Below are 19372 nucleotides of genomic sequence, written 5' to 3'. Positions count from 1 at the left end.
GAGAATGTTTGCGAGGAAATGTGCTGCCTCCACGGCTCAGGGGACCAAACTGGAGAAGATTCCAGGCACGCGTTGACAACGACGGCGAACAAATGGGGGACCTTACGACCTTTTGAAGCTATTAACGTGACATTTGTTATCACGTCACAGTGTTTGTATCCGTTCTTTTGTTTTGCTATTTAAACGATAGTTCCATACAAGTCGTTAACATGTTTTGTTTGAAGCAACCCTGCATTATGTGAGGTCACGGCTGTGAATGACTGCCCTCGCCGCCCCGTACGCCCTCGTCAGTTCGTGCGGAATGACCCGTGCAAATTGACCCGTGCAGAATGAACCGTGCGGATTGACCCGTGCAGAATGACCCGTGCAGAATGACCCGTGCGGAATGGCAGGGGACATAGACAGCCGTGGAGGCGTTTCGCACCGCGGCCCTCGGACAATCCGCATTGCCCATTGGCGGCCGACAGTTGCCCGAGCTCCGCGGTCCTCTGTGTCTTAAGGTGTTAGCGTACAATTTGACGCGCGGGGGAGGTAACCGGAGCCCCCCCCCCCCCCCCCCACCATCCGCCAGAGAAAACCCACGCGTGTGCGAGGGAGAAACGCTCTATCCCCGTGCTCATAGCACTGGTGGAGTTCGCACTTTGCTCGACTGCATTCGCCTGGCGAGCCGGGGGTCTGGCTCCTCCCCGACTCTGCGGGCGATGCCACCCGCCCCGACTGGACACCTGTGAAACGCAAAGAGCTTCATAGCTCATCGGATTCCTCCTCTTTAAATACAGATTCTGATTCTGAGTTTTGGTCACAGGCGGAGAGACGGTGAGGAGGCGTTTCGGTTCGGAGCGTCCCTCGTGCCAAGACGCCGCCACATCCGTGCTGATCAGTGACACGTGGGGACCATCGGCTACACTCAGTGGCACTGAGTGAGACTCGGGCACACTCGGTGACGCTCACACTCAGTGACACTCAGTGGTGCTCGTGTGCGCCACACGCCGACGCGTTCGAGCTCGCCGTGAAACTCCTCCTGCACACGTGGGGCACGCACTCTGCAAACCGTGAGTTCAAAAAACCAAAACCATCAAACATCGTACTAAGCCGTGATCTATCCACTGCTGGATGAAGGTTCCCACCCCTCCCCACCCCTCCCCACCCCTCCGCACCCCAACGCCGTGTGGCCATCCCGCACGTGTCCTACGAGACCGCTACGATCCATCCATCTCGTCTCTCCCGCGGGGCGTGAGCCGATTTCATCTCAAATAATCTCTCATCGTCGTCGTCGTCGTCACAACCGTCAGCCACCTCGCTCCTCCGCGTCATGTGCCACTGGACATCTGTGGGGCCAGAAAGAGCATCGTGGCTCATCGGGTTCTTCCAACCTAAATAAAGATTCTGGAAAGGGCGCTTTATTAATTCCGAAATAGAATAGAAAATTCGATCGGTTAACTCGCTTCCATCTCCGCCGTGCCTGGTCTTTCCCCCGCCAGACCCCTCCGCCCCCCCTCCCCATCTCTCGCGTCCCCATCCTTTGGCTGCGATTCCGTCACCAGTCTCGCCCATGGCCCATGGGGCCGCTTGTCAGCCCCGCGATGCGTCGTGGTGGCCAGGCCCCACGCGCGTCGTTTTCCCGTCACAGTCCGTATCAAAAACAAAGGACGAGGCGCCGTGGTTTTTTGCTCTTGCTGTTGTTGTTGTTCATAAGCAACCCTCGAGAAATGAGGCTCTAACGCACACCTGGGGCTATTCGCGATAGCGACCCTGCAGACTGCGGATTCTGTAAACGTCACAAAGAAAAGCCACGCGCGTGTCACAGCGCAGCCACGGGCGCGCGTCGCGGTGTCGTGAGCCACCGTGACGGACTCGACCCGAAGTAGGGAACGTCGAAGCGGTACAAGCATCGGGGAGACAAAGGCGGTCGGGCGTGTGTGGTGCTGCCCCCGCTACACTGTGTCGTGTGCCGAGCGGCACCGGCCTTAATAGGCGCTCGCTGACACATTCGGTTGCAAATCGTCTACACGGCTACACGAAACATCTGGTGCTGCTGCTGCTGGCAGTGGTGCACAAACAACAACAACAACAAGTCAACACGTTCGTCAACAATAACAACACTGTGTGCCGTTGCCTAAAAAGGAAACAAACATATACAAGAGGCGACGTTTCGGCCAATGGGCCTTCTTCATAGCACATACATAGAGAGCCAGAGTGGACGATAAGACTTGCCGGCTGCACGTGCTTACACCATGGGACCCCGATGAGAGTTACACTTTTGAAGCATGGCCTCTCTCTGTACCTGCTATGTGAAGTAGGGCCATTGCTCGAAACGTCGCCTATTATATATATACAGCGCACGGCTAGACGGTGGGTGACCGCGTGCGTCCCTGGGTGTTGAGTCTGCAGGGGCCCCCCCCCCCCCCCCCATGCCGGCACTGCTCGACTCAATTGGTGCTGCTCGTGCTGCTGATGCTGCTGCTGTTGCCACATGAGAACGTTGCTGCTGCTGCTGTTGCTGCTGCTGCTGTTGCTACACGAGAACGTTGCTCCTGCTGTTGCTGCTGCTGTTGTCACACGAGAACGTTGCTGCTGCTCGTGCTGCTGCTGCTGCTGTTGCCACACGAGAACGTTGCTGCTGCTGATGCTGCTGCTGCTGTTGTCACACGAGAACGTTGCTGCTGCTCGTGCTGCTGCTGCTGTTGCCACACGAGAACGTTGCTGCTGCTCGTGCTGCTGCTGCTGTTGCCACACGAGAACGTTGCTGCTGCTCGTGCTGCTGCTGCTGTTGCCACACGAGAACGTTGCTGCTGCTGATGCTGCTGCTGCTGTTGTCACACGAGAACGTTGCTGCTGCTCGTGCTGCTGCTGTTGCCACACGAGAACGTTGCTGCTGCTCGTGCTGCTGCTGCTGTTGCCACACGAGAACGTTGCTGCTGCTGATGCTGCTGCTGCTGTTGTCACACGAGAACGTTGCTGCTGCTGATGCTGCTGCTGCTGTTGTCACACGAGAACGTTGCTGCTGCTCGTGCTGCTGCTGCTGTTGCCACACGAGAACGTTGCTGCTGCTGCTGTTGCCACACGAGAACGTTGCTGCTGCTGCTGCTGCTGCTGTTGCCACACGAGAACGTTGCTGCTGCTGCTGCTGCTGTTGCCACACGAGAACGTTGCTGCTGCTGATGCTGCTGCTGCTGTTGCCACACGAGAACGTTGCTGCTGCTCGTGCTGCTGCTGCTGTTGCCACACGAGAACGTTGCTGCTGCTGCTGCTGTTGCCACACGAGAACGTTGCTGCTGCTGCTGCTGTTGCCACACGAGAACGTTGCTGCTGCTGCTGTTGCCACACGAGAACGTTGCTGCTGCTGCTGCTGTTGTCACACGAGAACGTTGCTGCTGCTCGTGCTGCTGCTGCTGATGCTGCTGCTGCTGTTGCCACACGAGAACGTTGCTGCTGCTCGTGCTGCTGCTGCTGTTGCCACACGAGAACGTTGCTGCTGCTGCTGTTGCCACACGAGAACGTTGCTGCTGCTGCTGTTGCCACACGAGAACGTTGCTGCTGCTGATGCTGCTGCTGCTGCTGTTGCCACACGAGAACGTTGCTGCTGCTGCTCATGTCGCTGTCGCTTCTGCTTCTAAGTGGTGCCAAATGCCCCCCTCTGCTGCAGCTGTAGCAGCCGCTGATGGTCTCGTTGGCTTTTGGTAATGTTGTTGTTGTTGCTGTTGTTGTTGTTGCTGTTATTGTTGTTGGTGATGTTGTTGCTGTTGTTGCTGTTATTGTTGTTGCTGTCATTGTTGTTGCTGTTATTGTTGTTGCTGCTGTTGTTGCTGTTATTGTTGTTATTGTTGCTGTTGCTGCTGCCGCTGCTGGTTTTCCCGATGCTGTTGCCCGTCGCTACGAATGCCCGACGCCAGAGTGTCTTCCGGCAACGCTGCGTCCAATCAATATTGCTCCACCTCCTGCTGCTGCTGCACATATCGCGAGTGGTGGTGTCGACCCATCATCACGACCCCTCCGCCGCCGCCCCGAGACCGCCCCGAGGCGGCGGACCGCGAGCTGTGAGCCCGCGAGCCGGCGGCGCGCCTCTGCGCGAGGTTCTGCGAGATGGAGCGCTGCAGGTTGCGGTGGGACGACGCGGACGACGCGGACGACGCCGCTGGACGGCAGCCGACCGCGGGCGAGGGGTTGACCGCGGCGGTGGCGGCGGTGGTGGTGGACGCGGCGGCGTGATCGTCCGTGGCGGACGTCGAGGACGAGACGGAGGAGGGCGACACGGCGCAGGCCACCCACGGGTGACGCAGCGCCTGGGCGGCCGAGAGGCGCTCGGTCGGCTCCACCTTCAGCAAGCCGTCGACGAAGTCCTTGGCCACGTTGGAGACGCTGGGCCAAGGCTGAGGGTAGAGATGGGACAAGGTGTGTGTGTGTGTCTGTGTGTGTCTCTGTGTGTGTCTGCGCGTGTGTGTGTTGAACTTCTTTCGCACCGTACGTAGCCAACCGTGCTCATCGGTGGTGCGGGGGAAGGACAACAAACTGGACACTGGACAGGATTATAGAGACAAAGAGAAAGGTCCCTGCCCTTCGCCGAATAGCATTTTTCATTTGTTGAGGCAAGTGCTGTTTTGGTCTCTTTATATAAATATATTTTTTATTTACATAAATATTAAATTATTTCAATGTTTTTATGTTTGTATTTATATGTTTTATTGATATAAATAAAACATATATTTATATATAAAAATAGATATTTTAATTTATATATAAAAGTATATAAATACAATTACATATACTTATACAAATATTATATTTGTATTTATTTATAAATATATATTAACACAAAAAGAGATTTCGCATAGGTTAGAACATCGCGTTTGCAGGAGTGTCCAGGGTGGCTATTGACACACACATTGCAAAGACATGTGTACACACACACCACAAACACAACACACCACACACAACACACACACCACACACACAACACACCATGAACACAACACACACACACCACACACACTCACACCACACACCACACACACCACACTACACACCACACACACAACACACACACACACCACACACACCGCACACACACGCCACACACACACAACACACACCACACACACACACACCACACACACAACACACACACACCACACACAACACACACATACCGCACACACACACCACACACACCACACACTACACACACCACACACACACCACACACACACACCACACACACCACACACACCACACACACACCACACACACACCACACACACCAGACACACATACACACACAACACACACACCACACAAACACACCACACACACACCACACACACACACCACACACACCACACACACCACACACACACATCACACACCACACACACCACACACACACCACACACACACCACACACACACACACAAGACACACACCCCACACACACCACACACACCATACACATACACCACACACACCACACACACACACCACACACAGGGGAGGAGAAGGGGGTAGGGAGGGAGGAGTGGGGAGGGAGGTGAGGGAGGGAGGAGTGGGGATGGAGGTGAGGGAGGGAGGTGAGGGAGGGAGGTGAGGGAGGGAGGTGAGGGAGGGAGGGAGGAGTGGGGAGGGAGGTAAGGGAGGGAGGAGTGGGGATGGAGGTGAGGGAGGGAGGGAGGAGTGGGGATGGAGGTGAGGGAGGGAGGGAGGAGTGGGGATGGAGGTGAGGGAGGGAGGTGAGGGAGGGGAGGGAGGGAGGTGAGGGAGGGAGGTGAGGGAGGGAGGGAGGAGTGGGGATGGAGGTGAGGGAGGGAGGAGCAGTCTGGGGGGGGGTCGGAAAGAATTGTGCAAAGTGTGGTGCTGGGTAGGTGGAGGACCCCGATCGATGAGTAGTAGATTGTGTGTGGGGTATGTGTGTATTGTTTGGTGTGTGTGTGTGGTGTGTGTGGTGTGTGGTGTGTGTGTGTGGTGTGTGTGTGTGTGGTGTGTGTGGTGTGTGTGTGTGATGTGTGTGTGTGTCTGTGGTGTGTGTGTGTGGTGTGTGTGTGTGGTGTGGGTGTGTAGTGTGTGTGTGTGGTGTGTGTGGGGTGTGTGTGGTGTGTGTGTGTGGTGTGTGTGGTGTGTGTGGTGTGGTGTGTCTGTGGGGTGTGTCTGGTGTGTGTGGTGTATGGTGTGTGCGTGTGGTGTGCGTGGTGTGTGTGGTGTGTGTGGTGTGGGTGTGTGGTGTGTGTGTGTGGTGTGTGTGGTGTGTGTGGTGTGTGTGTGTGATGTGTGTGTGGTGTGTGGTGTGTGCGTGTGGTGTGTGTGGTGTGGTGTGTGTGTGTGTGTGGTGTGTGTGGTGTGTGGTGTGTGCGTGTGGTGTGTGTGTGTGGTGTGTGGTGTGTGCGTGTGGTGTGTGTGGTGTGTGTGTGTGGTGTGTGTGGTGTGTGCGTGTGGTGTGTGGTGTGTGTGGTGTGTGTGTGTGGTGTGTGTGGTGTGTGCATGTGGTGTGTGGTGTGTGTGGTGTGTGTGTGTGTGGTGTGTGTGGTGTGTGCGTGTGGTGTGTGGTGTGTGTGGTGTGTGTGTGTGGTGTGTGTGTGTGATGTTTGCGTGACATCTTCTCCCGTTCGCACGCGACGACCGTGGGCGCGCGTGCCGGGGGTCAGAGCGCGTGGCACGCGATGTGTGGGGTGGGGTGGGGGGAGGTGGAAACGAGGAAGAAGGTGGGGGGGGGGGTGCACGTGTACAGGTGTCACTGTGTACAGGTGGGACTGTGTGACAGTGTGCAGGGGTGAGAGTGTACAGGTGTCACTGGGTGCAGGTGTGACTGCGTGCAGGGGTCACTGACAGTGTACAGGTGTACAGGTGTGACAGTGTACAGGTGTGACAGTGTACAGGTGTGACTATGACTCACGGGCGGATATAGAAACTTCACAAGGATGGAGGGGGGGGGTTGGGGGGGGCGCTCTCAAAATGCCAGGATGTATAAATAAGTCCCGAGATCAGCAACCTTAAATAAACATGGGCTGTTTATTGTCGCGTAACATCAATGAAACACCGATTTGTGGGGCGGGGGGGGTCTCTCTCAAGGGGGGTGATTGCCCCCCCCCCAAATCGCCCACCCTCTCCGCTCCTGCTCCGAGGTGGGGGGGGGGGGGCTCGGGGGGGGGGGGGCAGGGATGAAAGGGGAGGAGGGAGCAGGGGGGGGTCACTGCGACTTGTTCGCGTGACAGCGCCACACCTCGCGCGTCACGGCACCTGCCGCCTCTGACGTCACTGCCAGGTGAGACCAGGTGCCGCGGGGCCCGAGGGAGGGGGTGCGGGGGATGGAGGAATTTAAGGTGGGGGCGAGGGGGGTGAGGGGAGTGGGTGGAGGGGGGAGCTTTGATTTGCTGTTGAACTGGCGCGAGACAATCACATCATTTAAAAGTACAGTGGCTGCAGACACAGATGAAGATCCTCCGTGTAGCCTTAACAGAGTGTCGGGGGTAAGTGCTGTTAGCGAGCACCTATGAAGGGTGGGTGGATGACAAACACCACACCCAGCCGCCTTTGTCTCCCCAGTGGCGACGTTTACACACCGCACCAGATACTCATTTGAGGCTGAGTCGACCTAGGTGAGGACTCAGGACCGGGAATCGAACTCGGGTCGACGGGTTCGTAGCGTAGTGCGCTAACCGCTACACATACACTCCCAGGACCTATACAAACACACACGTGCTCAGGGCTATTAATACAGATCAGAAGAGTTCGTACGGTGGTCTATCGCTGTTGACAGGGTAACTCTTCGTACGGCTGTTTAGAAAAACTTGGGGTCATGATAAGACATACTTCAAAATGTATTTCTCATCAGGCCCCAAATGATGCGAACAAATGATTTACACCTATTACGTAAACAAATGATGTATAAACAATGATGTAAACATACTCTTTGGTTCTTTCGGTAAAGTCACGTAGATGTTAAATGAAATAAATTATACAGTACCTACATGCCTTTACCGAAAGAACCAAAGAGTATGGATCCCTGCAGTCACGAAAACTTCAAATCGAGAATGATGTAAACAGCTCTTGTCATCAACTCTCTGGCTTCTCGTTGTCTGTGCCATTGCCCAAAACGTTGTCCACTATATTGAAACAAATTCTATTAATTTCGAGGCCACACACGGAAATTAAAGTCTATTATTTGTGTATTTTACCAGGTGTGAGACCACACTGAGCTTCGTAGATCGTTTCAGAAGCGACCTGGACATCACGAATGATCACTCAACGAAGCGGTGGCTTATCATCGTCATCATCACGCGGAAATGTGTCGCAGCCAAATGAATCTAAACGCGTGATGTTCATTCTAAATGTGGCGGGGGGGGGGGGGGCAAACATCGGAGGACCCGGAGTAACAATCCACGCTCTCACTGGGAGAGAGAGAGAGACGCCGCGAACTCCAATATATAGCAGCTGTCAGGGTCGGGATCGGGATCGAACCCACGACCTCCTGTACACCGGGCGAGGGAGATGACATTTCCTAGCCACCGCAGCGCCCCTGCATTTCCACCCCCCCCCCTCACCCTTCTGACCCCCTGCCCCTCGAGCCCCAGCCCCCACCTCCAAACTAAATACCCCCCCCTCTCTCTCCCCTCCTCCCCCCAAATAAATATCCCACCCCCCGGCGCTCACCACACACTCCCCTAATTAAACAGGAAATTAATTAGCTGGTGACTTTGCGAGGAGGTGTTAATCCCTAGGGGGGTAGGACGCTAGGACGCGGTGCTGGTGGTGGTGATGGGGGAGTGGAGGTCGCTGTAGACGCTAACACGAACGAGTCCAGTTCAACACCCGTCCCAGGACGCCTCGAGATCTTCGTGGGAGCAGTGCCACACCACGTGGCACGCACCGCATGCACGCCGCGGCGGTCACGGAGACTGATCGTCACTTCGCCGCGCTGGTCAGTCAGATATCACTCGCCACTGATGTTAGCCGTGGCCGGGAATCACGTTCAGGTCGCATGGTTCATGACGCAGTGTGCGAACCACTATGGCCACCTCTCCCGAGCCTCCCGACTTGTGAAAGATAATCGCTTGATTCATCATATTCGCATGCTGGGCGTGGTGGATATGCGAGTCTGTGGCCCAGGGCTTTGGAAAGCAAGGGTTGGTGGATCACTCAGAGATTTGTAAAACTCTTCGCCTCGCTGCCGTGCAGGGTGACCAGAATATGGCCCTGGATGGGCTTAGAGACCCATATAATCATCTAAGTCTATGGGTCTCAGTGTGAGTCTATGGGTCTCTCTGTTAGTCCATGGGTTTCTCTGAGTCTGTGGGTCTCTGTGTTATTCTGTGGGTATCTGTGTTAGTCTGTGGGTCTAAGTGTGAATCTATGTGTCTCTATGTGAGTCTGTGGGTCTCTATGTGAGTCTGTGGGTCTCTTTGTTAGTCTGTGGGTCTCAGTGTGAGTCTATGGGTCTCTGTGTGAGTCTGTGGGTCTCTTTGTGAGTCCGTGGGTCTCTTTGTTAGTCTGTGGGTCTCTGTGTGAGTTTGTGGATCTCTCTGTGAGTCTATGGGTCTCCATAGCCCCCCCTGTCCATGTTCAAATCCAGGCTAAAGACCTCTTCTCTTCTGCCTATGACTGCCTGGCTCTCCCCCTCCACAACACATCGGTCCACTGCTTCTGTACAGCGACCTGATAGCCCCTCCCATTCAGACGTCATCGTGATGATGATGATCATCATGAACTACGATTAATCCACTACTAGATGATGATACACGTTATATTGTGCTCCAGTAAGGGGGCGAGGAGACAGGCGGGGGGAGGTGGGGGGGAGGGAGGGGCAGATGGGCCACAGGGACAGAAGGTCACGGAGGACGCAAGTTGATGCGTGACCTTGCGGGCTGAAGAAGGGCAGAGGAGGGTTGGCTTGGGGACGATGTGGAGGAGTCTAGTTGGGGGGGGGGGGGTCTCTTGTCGCGGCCCGGGACCCCCAGGCAAGACGGGACTTGTTCCTGTCCCTCATTTAATTGGGAGCCACGCTCGCTGGAGCGACCCCGAAGGCAACATTCTCATCAAAGAGGAACTCATCCGCACCTCTCTCACGCTCCCCACCACCAGCACCACCAGCACCGCGACACCATGCGAACATGGACCCATTACTCAGCAGGGTTCATAATGTTTGTGTCAGATCACTCAGCCGGCACCGCTGATGAGCTGGGTTTGAACCCGGATTCCAGTCGCCCGTGATCCCAGGTGTAGCGAGATCATGGTCTCAGCCAATGACTGCGTAAACTGAACGCGATGTTGAGAATTGCGTCCTTCGCTGTGGGCAAGGCCCTTGGACAGGGATCTCCGGAGTAGTTCTGCGATACATGCGTCCGCAGGCCGTTCTCTAACGCGGGTCAATTCGCGAGCTGCGACGATTAACAGCATCACGGTGGCCGGGATATGTTAACTACCTCGCCTGGTGCGCAGGAGGTCGTGGGTTCGATCCCTACCCAGACGCCTGCTGCTGTATATTTGGAGTTTGCGTGTCTCTCTCTCTCTTATCATCATCACGGTGGCTGGGAGATGTTAACTATCTTGCCTGGTGCACAGGAGGTCGTGCGGTCGATCCCGACCCAAACGCCTGCCGTATATTTGGAGTTTGCGTGTCTTTCTCTCTCTCTCCCCGTGGTCGCGTGGGTTTTCCTCCGGTTTCTTTTCCTCCACGTTTAGAGTCAACATCACGCGTTTAGAGTATCTGGCTGTTATAAGTTCCCACGTGATGATAAGCTACTTTGTGTACCGCATTCTGCTGGCGAGCCAGGGAATAAACACATTACGTATATATATCGATATATTTACCTGAATCTATCGGGCGCCACGGTGGCGAGATGTTAACTACCTCGCCTGGTGTACAGGCGAGGTAGTTAACATCATAGGTTTGATCTTGACCCTGACGCCCGCTGCATATTTGGAGTTTGCATGTCTCTCTCCCTGTGGTCGCGTGGATTTTTCTCCGGGTCCTCCGGTTTTCCCTGCACATTTAGAATCAACTTCACCAAGCGTTTCGCGTCTTTGGCTGATACTATAACTTTCAACGTGACAAACCACTTCGTTGAGCTATCATTAGTGGCCAGGTTGCGTCTGTAAAAGAGCTACGTAGCTCAGTGGCACCTTACCTGGTAAAATAGAAAATAGTTTAAGTTTTAGTTCAACTCGTTGTGAAGGACACGCGGCCTGAGCACCCCCCTCCTCCCCCCGTCGCCGGGCAATGTGAGGATGAACGGCCACGTGCCCGACTGCGTCCTCGCTCCTGTGATGTCACCTTGCAGAAGAGACGCGACGTGGTGCACCGCTCACCGCGAGCGCGCTGTTGTAACGAAATATTTGAAATGCGTGCGCGGTACAAGCCATTACTTAGCGGGTATAACTCCCGTCACTGTCCATCTCTGTCTCTCTCTCTTTTGTCTCCGGCCCCTGTCACCTGCCTCTCTCTCCGTTTATCTCTCACCTCTACCTGGTCGCCGCGTGCCCCCCCCCCCACCCCACCCCCTCTGACCTCGCCTCCTCCGCTCTCACCTCGCCAATGTAGCTGTACTTGCCGCGCAGGATGGCCCTGAAGAGGCGGCTCTTCGTCTCCTCCTCGAAGGGCATGGTCCCGCTGAGCAGGATGTAAGAGATCACGCCGATGGCCCACATGTCCACCGCCTGCGTAAACGCGCCGCGCCGACTCAGCACCTCGGGGGGCGTGTACTCGGGCGTCCCGCACGCGGTCCGCACGGACGGCCCCAGCCCGTCCCCGTCCTCCTCGTGCCCTCGCCCCTGGCCCTGCCCGTGGCCCTGCCCCGCTCGCACGTTGCCCGCGAGGCCGAAGTCCGTGATGAAGAGGCGCGAGTCCGCGCCCGGGTGATAGTAGAGCAAGTTCTCGGGCCGGAGGTCGCGGTGGGCGATGCCCAGCGCGTGCAGGTAGCGCGCCCCCTCGAGCAGCATGGACAAGGCCCTCGCCGCGTCGCGCTCCGTGAAGGAGCCGCGCGCGAGGATGCGGTCGAAGAGCTCCCCGCCCGTGGCGAGCTCCATCACCAGGTAGGTGCGCGTCGGCGTCTCGAGCACCTCAATGAGTTGCACGACGTTTGGGTGCCGAACCCGGCGCAGCACCGCCAGCTCGCAGGCGCACGCCTCGCGGCCCTCCGTGGCCGACGTCTCCACGAGCTTGATGGCGTAGGGCTGCCTCGAGGAGCGGTGCTCGGCGCGCACCACGCTGCTGAAGCTGCCGCGGCCGATCAGCGCCTTGAGGTCGTACTTGGCGGTGACGCGCGCGTCGAATTTCGCGCGGAATTTGGCCACTTTGCGAGACGAGGGGTCGATGTACTCGCCGCCGATGCCGCCGTCGCCGGCCACCGCCGCCGCCGCTTTGAGCAGACACGGGTCGTCGAACTGCTTGTCCTTGGAGCCCCCCTTGGTTCTGCCCTCCTTGTTGTGCTGCTTCTCGACGCCGCTCGTGGCCGTCTTCACGAAGTCCACGTGGCCACCCTTGGGGCAGTCGGGAAGGATCTTGCTGTGAGCGCATCCCATAGCGGCGGGGGTGCCACTGCTGCCCCCCCCCCTTCCCACCCCCTACCCACACCTCTACCCCCCCGCCCCCCCCCCCTCTTCTCCTCCGCCTCCTGCACGGAGCACCCTTTCCGTTTTACGCAAGGAACGGCGCCCCGACCCCAGCTGGGGACGTCTCCCTGCCGGCCACTCGGCCACTCGGAGCGGGCGCTCTCGGGGTTTGCCCGCTGAGAAGGCTTCGCTGTGCTCGAGGCTGCTCGCCGGCGAGACCCATGGCGTGCGAAGTGGGGTTGGGGGGGGTCTCGTCTCGGCTTCCTCCTCGCAGACCCCCTCGACTCCCGCCCCCTGCCGCAGCAGCCGCCGCCTCCAGACACGCTCCACGCGACGACTCGTCTCCCTGTCGCGCGCGCGAGTGCGCGTGTCTCTCGCTCACCACGGCTGTCTCTGCGTGTGTCTTTTTATCCCTGTGTGTGCGTCTGTCTCTGTGTGTGTCTGTGTCTCTCTCCCTCGCCACTGCTTTCTGTGTGTGTCTCTGTGTGTGCTTGTCTGTGTCTCTCTCCCTCACTCGCCACTGTTTCCCTGTCTCTTGTGTGTGAGTGTCTCTCTCGCTCGCTGTCTGTGTCTCCCAAGATCGGAGGAGGGGATTTAAGGCGAGGAATCCCCGGTGGGAAGCAGCCACGCTCGCCTGCCCCCCCCCCGCCTTCCCCCCCCCCGCCTCTCACGTGCCTGCCCCCCCAACCCCTATCGTGTCGCGATCGTGCCGCATGTAAACACAATCCCTGGCGCGTACCTGGCGCGACGTTGGTTGCGTGACGGAATGCGCGCACGGTCACGCAAAGAACGCGCCGGCCGGAGAGGGGAGGGGCAAGAGGGCGAGGGGGGCGGGGCTCAGAACAATAGAACAACTCCGAAGGGGAGGGGCGGGTTGCATCACCGTAGGCGCTGTCTTGTAATCATCACGATCGTCGTTGTGATCAACATCGTAATGATCATCGTCATCATGGATCCCCCACCCACCATTGGTTTTCTTTTCGTTTTTTACGATCAGAGGAAACAAAAAGATGCTCGGTGTAGTCGGCACTTTGCTTCGTTCATCATTTAGTTTTTTTTTATGCTTTGCTTTATTTAAACCTCTCCCCCCCCCCTCTTTTTTAAATGAAAGATTCCACAATAGATTTCACTCTATGCTATCCTTACCCATTCCCTCTCTCTCTACCCCCCCTCTCTCTACCCCTCTCTCTACCCCCGCCCCTCTCTCTACCCCCTCTCTCCCTACTCCATGTCTATCGTCTTCATTGATCTTGCCGCATCTCCCCGTTCTTCCATGTTGCTCTCGAAACTCAACCCTCACCCTCACCACAATCCCCACCCCTCACCCGCTCGACCGCAGCTCACCACAATCCCCATCCCCTGGCTGGCTCGCCAGCGGAAAAGGCAGCCCAGCAACGCGTGGACTAATCTCCATCTGTTTCCATCTGTAAAGGATGCAGTGGTCGCCCCCCCTCGCTCCGCGTGGTTTTTCTCCGCGCTCCGGGTTCTTCCCACGTGTATAATACTACTACTAATAAGCGCAACTCACCCAATGGCTTAGCACAACATTACAAACACAATACAGAACCCTCCTGAACGTGAGTCCTTGCGCTCGTTGTAGCTTCCCTGGATAGATAAATAAAGACCGATTTCATATTATTAATTTGTAACAGACACGCCTTTCGTTGATTGAAATAATGAGAGGCCAGGGAAACCAAAGGCAATCGGGAAGGTTAACCAGACCCGACGCGACCAACAATTGCCCAAGTTCTGTGATCCTACATTAGGGATGGTCGGCCAACTCCAAAAGATGAGTCTTGAATCTCAGTTAGGCTTTGCGAGGTACATGTGGTTTGTTGCTGCAGAACACCGCGTTATTGAAAAATCTCGTTATAACGAAACAATAAATAATATAGGGTCAGAGCACAGTCCGCGCTAACACGTGAGATGCGCACGCAGGCTGAACAAAGCCTCAGGCGCGTGGGTAGCGTCTAGAAGCATCCAGCAGCATCCCACTGCCTTGTGCGATGCTACGCAGAGACAGCCCTACCACCGCATATTGCTACTCGCGCGGCGTAGTTCTGTCCACACTCAATCGCGTTATATCCAATTCGCATCCGCGTTATAAAAAAACAATGTGTTCCCTCATGCATTCACCACGTTATATCTAATTCGCGTTGTGAAAACACGCGGCGTTATGGGAGAACTCACTGTAATTGGCGTTATAATAATCGTGTTTAAAATTTTAGGAGAGTCATGCAAACAATGCTTAAAAAGCCATGCTATCTCCTAGTCCACAAAGAGGTTGGTTCTCGTTGAGGTGAGGCGGATTTGTATAGACGGGACCGAGGGAATGTCGATACGCACTAACTGTGCGCCCGTCTGCGGAGAGATGGTCATAGGCGGGACGATTGAACACATTCCTGCGGAGGGAGCTGGTAGGAACGTTGGATTGCTCGGTCAATGGCCAGGGTCAATGGCGGCGTGGTGTTCTAAACGCATGAATGTTGATTCTAAATGTGGAGGGAAACCCAGGAAGAGCTGGAGATAAATCAGCGCGACCATAGGGAGAGCGAGAGAGACACGCAAACTCCAAATATATAGCAGCAGGCGTCGGGGTCAGGATCGAACCCACGACCTCCTGTATACCAGGCGAGGGAGTTAACATCTCCTAGCCACCGTGATGATGAGAGAGAGACACGCAGACTCCAAATATACAGCAGGCGTCGGGGTCAGGATCGAACCCACGACCTCCTGTATACCAGGCGAGGTAGTTAACATCTCCTAGCCATCGTGATGATGAGAGAGAGACACGCAGACTCCAAATATACAGCAGCAGGCGTCGGGGTCAGGATCGAACCCACGACCTCCTGTAGACCAGGCGAGGTAGTTAACATCTCTTAGCCACCGTGATGATGAGAGAGAGACACGCAGACTCCAAATATACAGCAGCAGGCGTCGGGGTCAGGATCGAACCCACGACCTCCTGTAGACCAGGCGAGGTAGTTAACATCCCCTAGCCACCGTGATGATGAGAGAGAGACACGCAAACTCCAAATATACAGCAGGCGTCGGGGTCAGGATCGAACCCACGACCTCCTGTATACCAGGCGAGGGAGTTAACATCTCCTAGCCACCGTGATGATGAGAGAGAGACACGCAGACTCCAAATATACAGTAGGCGTCGGGGTCAGGATCGAACCCACGACCTCCTGTAGACCAGGCGAGGGAGTTAACATCTCATAGCCACCGCGGTTGAATCGGGGACAAGATGAAGCAGCGTCGTGCAGAGGGTGTCAGCTGCCTCGCCTGTCTCCAGGAGGTGATTGGTTGAGCTATTGTTTGTGGCCAATTCGCTTCTGAAAAATAAGCTATACATCTCAGTGGTCCTTACCTGGTAAAATGTTTTTTTTATTGGTTAGGGGCCGTCCATAAATGACGTCACGCACGTGGAGGGGGGGGGGGGGTCAGACATTTGTGACGATGTGTGACGAGGGGGGGGGGGGGTGAGAAATGTGACGTCACATAAAAATGTGCAACTTTAAATAAACATAGAATTCTTCTAACAACACTAATTGTTATAGCAACACTCCTACAACATCAGAGCGCAGCGCCACATTAAATACGCACGACAATGACAATAGTTTAAAGCGATTTGAAGCATGTTTTATGGTTTTGGGGGGGAGGGGGCAGAGCTCTGTGACGTCACATTTGAGGGGGAGGGGGTCTGACTTTTTGTGACGCCGTGTGACTAGGGGGGGGGGAGGGGGTCAAAAATGGTCCAAAGTCGAGGTAACGTCATTTATGGACGGCCCCTTAACAGTTCTGTAGTTGTGCTCAGCAGAGGCCAACGTGATGATCATGATCGTGCCGCCGGGGTGCGAACTGAAATCCCTCCGCCTGCCAATAGGCGTCTCTCGCGAGCAGACCGGCTGCCGAGGCTTCATGCCGAAGGGGCCGTCCATAAATGACGTCACGCGATTTTGGACGATTTTTTACCCCCCCCCCCCCTTCGTCACACGGCGTCACAAAACGTCAGCCCCCCCCCCCCCTCAAATATGACGTCACAAAGCTCTGCCCCCCCCCCCCAAATAAAGCATAAAACATGCTTCAAATAGCTTTAAACTATTGTCATTGTAGTGCGTATTTAATGTGGCGCTGCACTCTGATATTGTAGGAGAAAACATTTATTAAAAAGTCTATTTAATTAGGTAGAACGTGTTGTCTATATTTATTTAAAGTTGCGCAATTTGATGTGACGTCACATTTCTTAACCCCCCCCCCAGATGCGTGACGTCATTTATGGACGGCCCCTTACCGGTTAATATCTGGGTTAACTCTCTAACGCACCGGTGTGCTGTACTAGTAACGAATTGGGCATGATTTGCTCACGTGACAACCCTTACTAATTGGCTGTGACGGGTGGTGGCGGGTTTAACGACGCATTTATATTCAAACCGACTCCGTGAAGACGGTGAACACGCGGCCACGGCTGGAGACTGCCAGGTGGGGGGAGGGGTGGGGGGGCCTTGCCTCCGCGTGGGGAGGGAACGAGAGGGGGGGGGGGATGACACCGCGAAGTTCGCCAACGCAGGCGGGCTCACCACCCCACGTGCTGCTGCTGCTGGCTGCGCCGTCATTGCGTCCCAGCCACGTGGGTTTTTGAGAGCTGCACTAAGTCTCTGCGTGATCCACCAACCCTTGGGGGGGAGGCGGCGTTGTGTGTGGGGTGTCTCACGACAACTCTAGCAACGTTCACGTGCCGGGGCCCCGCAGTGCCACACTGTAAGTACAGTTCGCAACAGATGAAGGGGCAAGTTAGGAGGTGAGGGGGGGTTAGAGGGGGAGAGGAGGGGCCACCCCCCTCCCCCTCCCGCATTGTCCCCCGTGAGCCCTGCTCTCGTATTGCCAGACCAGATGAATACAAACCTTCGTGCTCAAGAAATAACAGGCCGATAAACTTAAAAAACTAAACTATTTTTATTTTACAAGGTAGGGCTCACTGAGCTCCAGGGCGATTTTTCAGAAGCGACCTGACCGCAAATGATGTCTCAACAAAGTGGCTGATCGCGTGGAAATTTCTCGCAGGAAAATATTCGAGACGCCTGACGTTGATTCGAAATGTGGAGGGGAAAAACCGGAGGAATCGGAGAAAAATCCACGCGGCCGTGGGGAGAGAAACATCACAAACTACAAATATACAGCGGGCGTCAGGGTCGGGATCGAACCCACGCTGTTCAAAACCACCGTCACCTGTACACCAGGCGGGGTAGTTAACGTCTCACCACCGCGGCGCCCGATATATTCAGGGAAATATATACATATATACGTTATGTGTTTCTACCCTGGCTCGCCAGGAGAAGGCGGTCCACCAAAACTGTGGACTCCATCTGTTCCGTTTACACGTGATATAGTGTTTCCCCCTCGCACGGACGTATGGGTTTTCTCCGGATGCTCCGGCTTTCTACCGCACGTATAAGCTCTCAGTCATTTACCGATGACACCTCAATATATAGAGGGCCGCAGAGCTTGGAGGGACAATTGTTGGTGTCGCCAGGTCATATTTTTTTCTGTTTGTGCATAGTCACTTTAAGATGTTTTCTTGTTCATGTTTTTGTTTTTTGTTTGTTGCGGTTGCACCCATTTCAAAAGCCGAATGGCTCACAGGGCTATACCAAATAAATGAAACTGAAACTGAAAACTATTTAGAGTATGTTGTTGCTATAAATTTCCACGTGATGGTAAGCCACTTCGTTGAGCTATAATTTGTGGCCAGGTCGCTTCTGAAAAAGAAGCTAATGGTCCAGTGAACTTTACCTGGTAAGATAAAAGTTCTAGTTTCGTTGTAGTTGTATATTTATAAGTGATGTTCTTATCTTTCCGATACTTTGCACAGCTATCGAGTGTTTGCATTGTTTGCTGTTGCGCCGTGCTGACCTGCCCCGACTGGACATCTCACAATAACTTAAATTATTGTTAATAAAGAGCCTTGTAGCTCATCGGATTTCTCCAGTGTAAATACAGATTCTGATTCATCGCGACGCTGCTGCTGATGACTTTCCATTCGTCTGTGGTTGCCGAGTCGTCCTCTCTCTCTCTCTCATCACTGCGGGAGTGAGCGAACAATCTGCCGCGGTGGTGGCGTGTTACACATTGACACGACGATCATTAGAGACGAGAAGTTGCGGATTGTTACTCTTGGTGTCATTCGTTTGTTGGTGGTTGTCTCGAGACTGGTCAGGCCGCTCAGGAGGCAGAAGGCATTTGCTTCGGATATTCTCTTGCGGAGTGCGGAACAACGTGGAACGAACGATAAGTCAGCACGAGTCAGTAACACCAGCTGGGTATGGCCTTGAAATGAATGCATGCGACGTTTCGGGCAATAGCCCTTCTGCAGTTTGTGTTGCTGCGCTCGCAGCAGCATCGCCAGATTGTGATCGAGGCGCGTTGCGATGCATTGCTTCATCGATTAGCGTCGATCATTATTCGGCTCATCGATAAGCAAGAATGGGTGAACTATTTATGCAAGTCATATGTAAATGAGACGTACATTGGCTTTCCAGAGGAATCTTGGATATCCAATGAGCCCCATGGCATGAATCGCATGTCCGTCGTGCAGTACCAAGCTCTGTACGTGAGACGCAGGGGACGACAAGGCCAGCGTTTTGCTCGTATCTCTCTGCTCGTACCGATAAAACATGTGCTCTGAAGAAGGACCGTTGCCCGAAACGTCACCCATTATATTTGTTCCCCCCATTGATGGACGTGTTGGAGTTAAACACAAAAAATGAGACTGAGTGTGTCAAGATCTAGAGGCAAAAAAAAAAAACCTCTGATGTGACAAAACACCTGCCCGGCC

The 19372-nt window shown here is 55.0% G+C and overlaps 2 protein-coding genes across 2 annotated transcripts in view; one reads left to right on the top strand and one right to left on the bottom strand.

Moving 5' to 3' along the window:
* Positions 1–3222: 3222 nt before the first annotated feature.
* LOC133340269 (serine/threonine-protein kinase H1 homolog) lies at positions 3223–12528 on the bottom strand. Its single transcript, XM_061548359.1, has 2 exons — positions 11512–12528; positions 3223–4370 (listed from the first exon to the last, which is right to left on the bottom strand). Exons 1-2 carry the CDS (start codon positions 12502–12504, stop codon positions 3921–3923), a joined length of 1443 nt encoding a protein of 480 aa, XP_061404343.1. The 5' UTR covers positions 12505–12528; the 3' UTR covers positions 3223–3920.
* Positions 12529–16368: 3840 nt separating this feature from the next.
* Positions 16369–19372, top strand: part of LOC133340370 (protocadherin-16-like) — a 17603-nt gene continuing 14599 nt past the window's right edge. The window contains exon 1 of the mRNA XM_061548514.1: positions 16369–16391. Within this exon, the coding sequence (XP_061404498.1) occupies positions 16369–16391 (23 nt within the window). The remainder of the gene's footprint in view (positions 16392–19372) is intronic.

This window comes from Lethenteron reissneri, chromosome 9 (genome assembly GCF_015708825.2).
Source record: "Lethenteron reissneri isolate LAM-NWPU_2019-01 chromosome 9, ASM1570882v1, whole genome shotgun sequence".
NCBI lineage: Eukaryota > Metazoa > Chordata > Hyperoartia > Petromyzontiformes > Petromyzontidae > Lethenteron > Lethenteron reissneri.
Note: the sequence above shows the minus strand (reverse complement) of the source record. Positions and strands in the feature narration are given on the sequence as shown.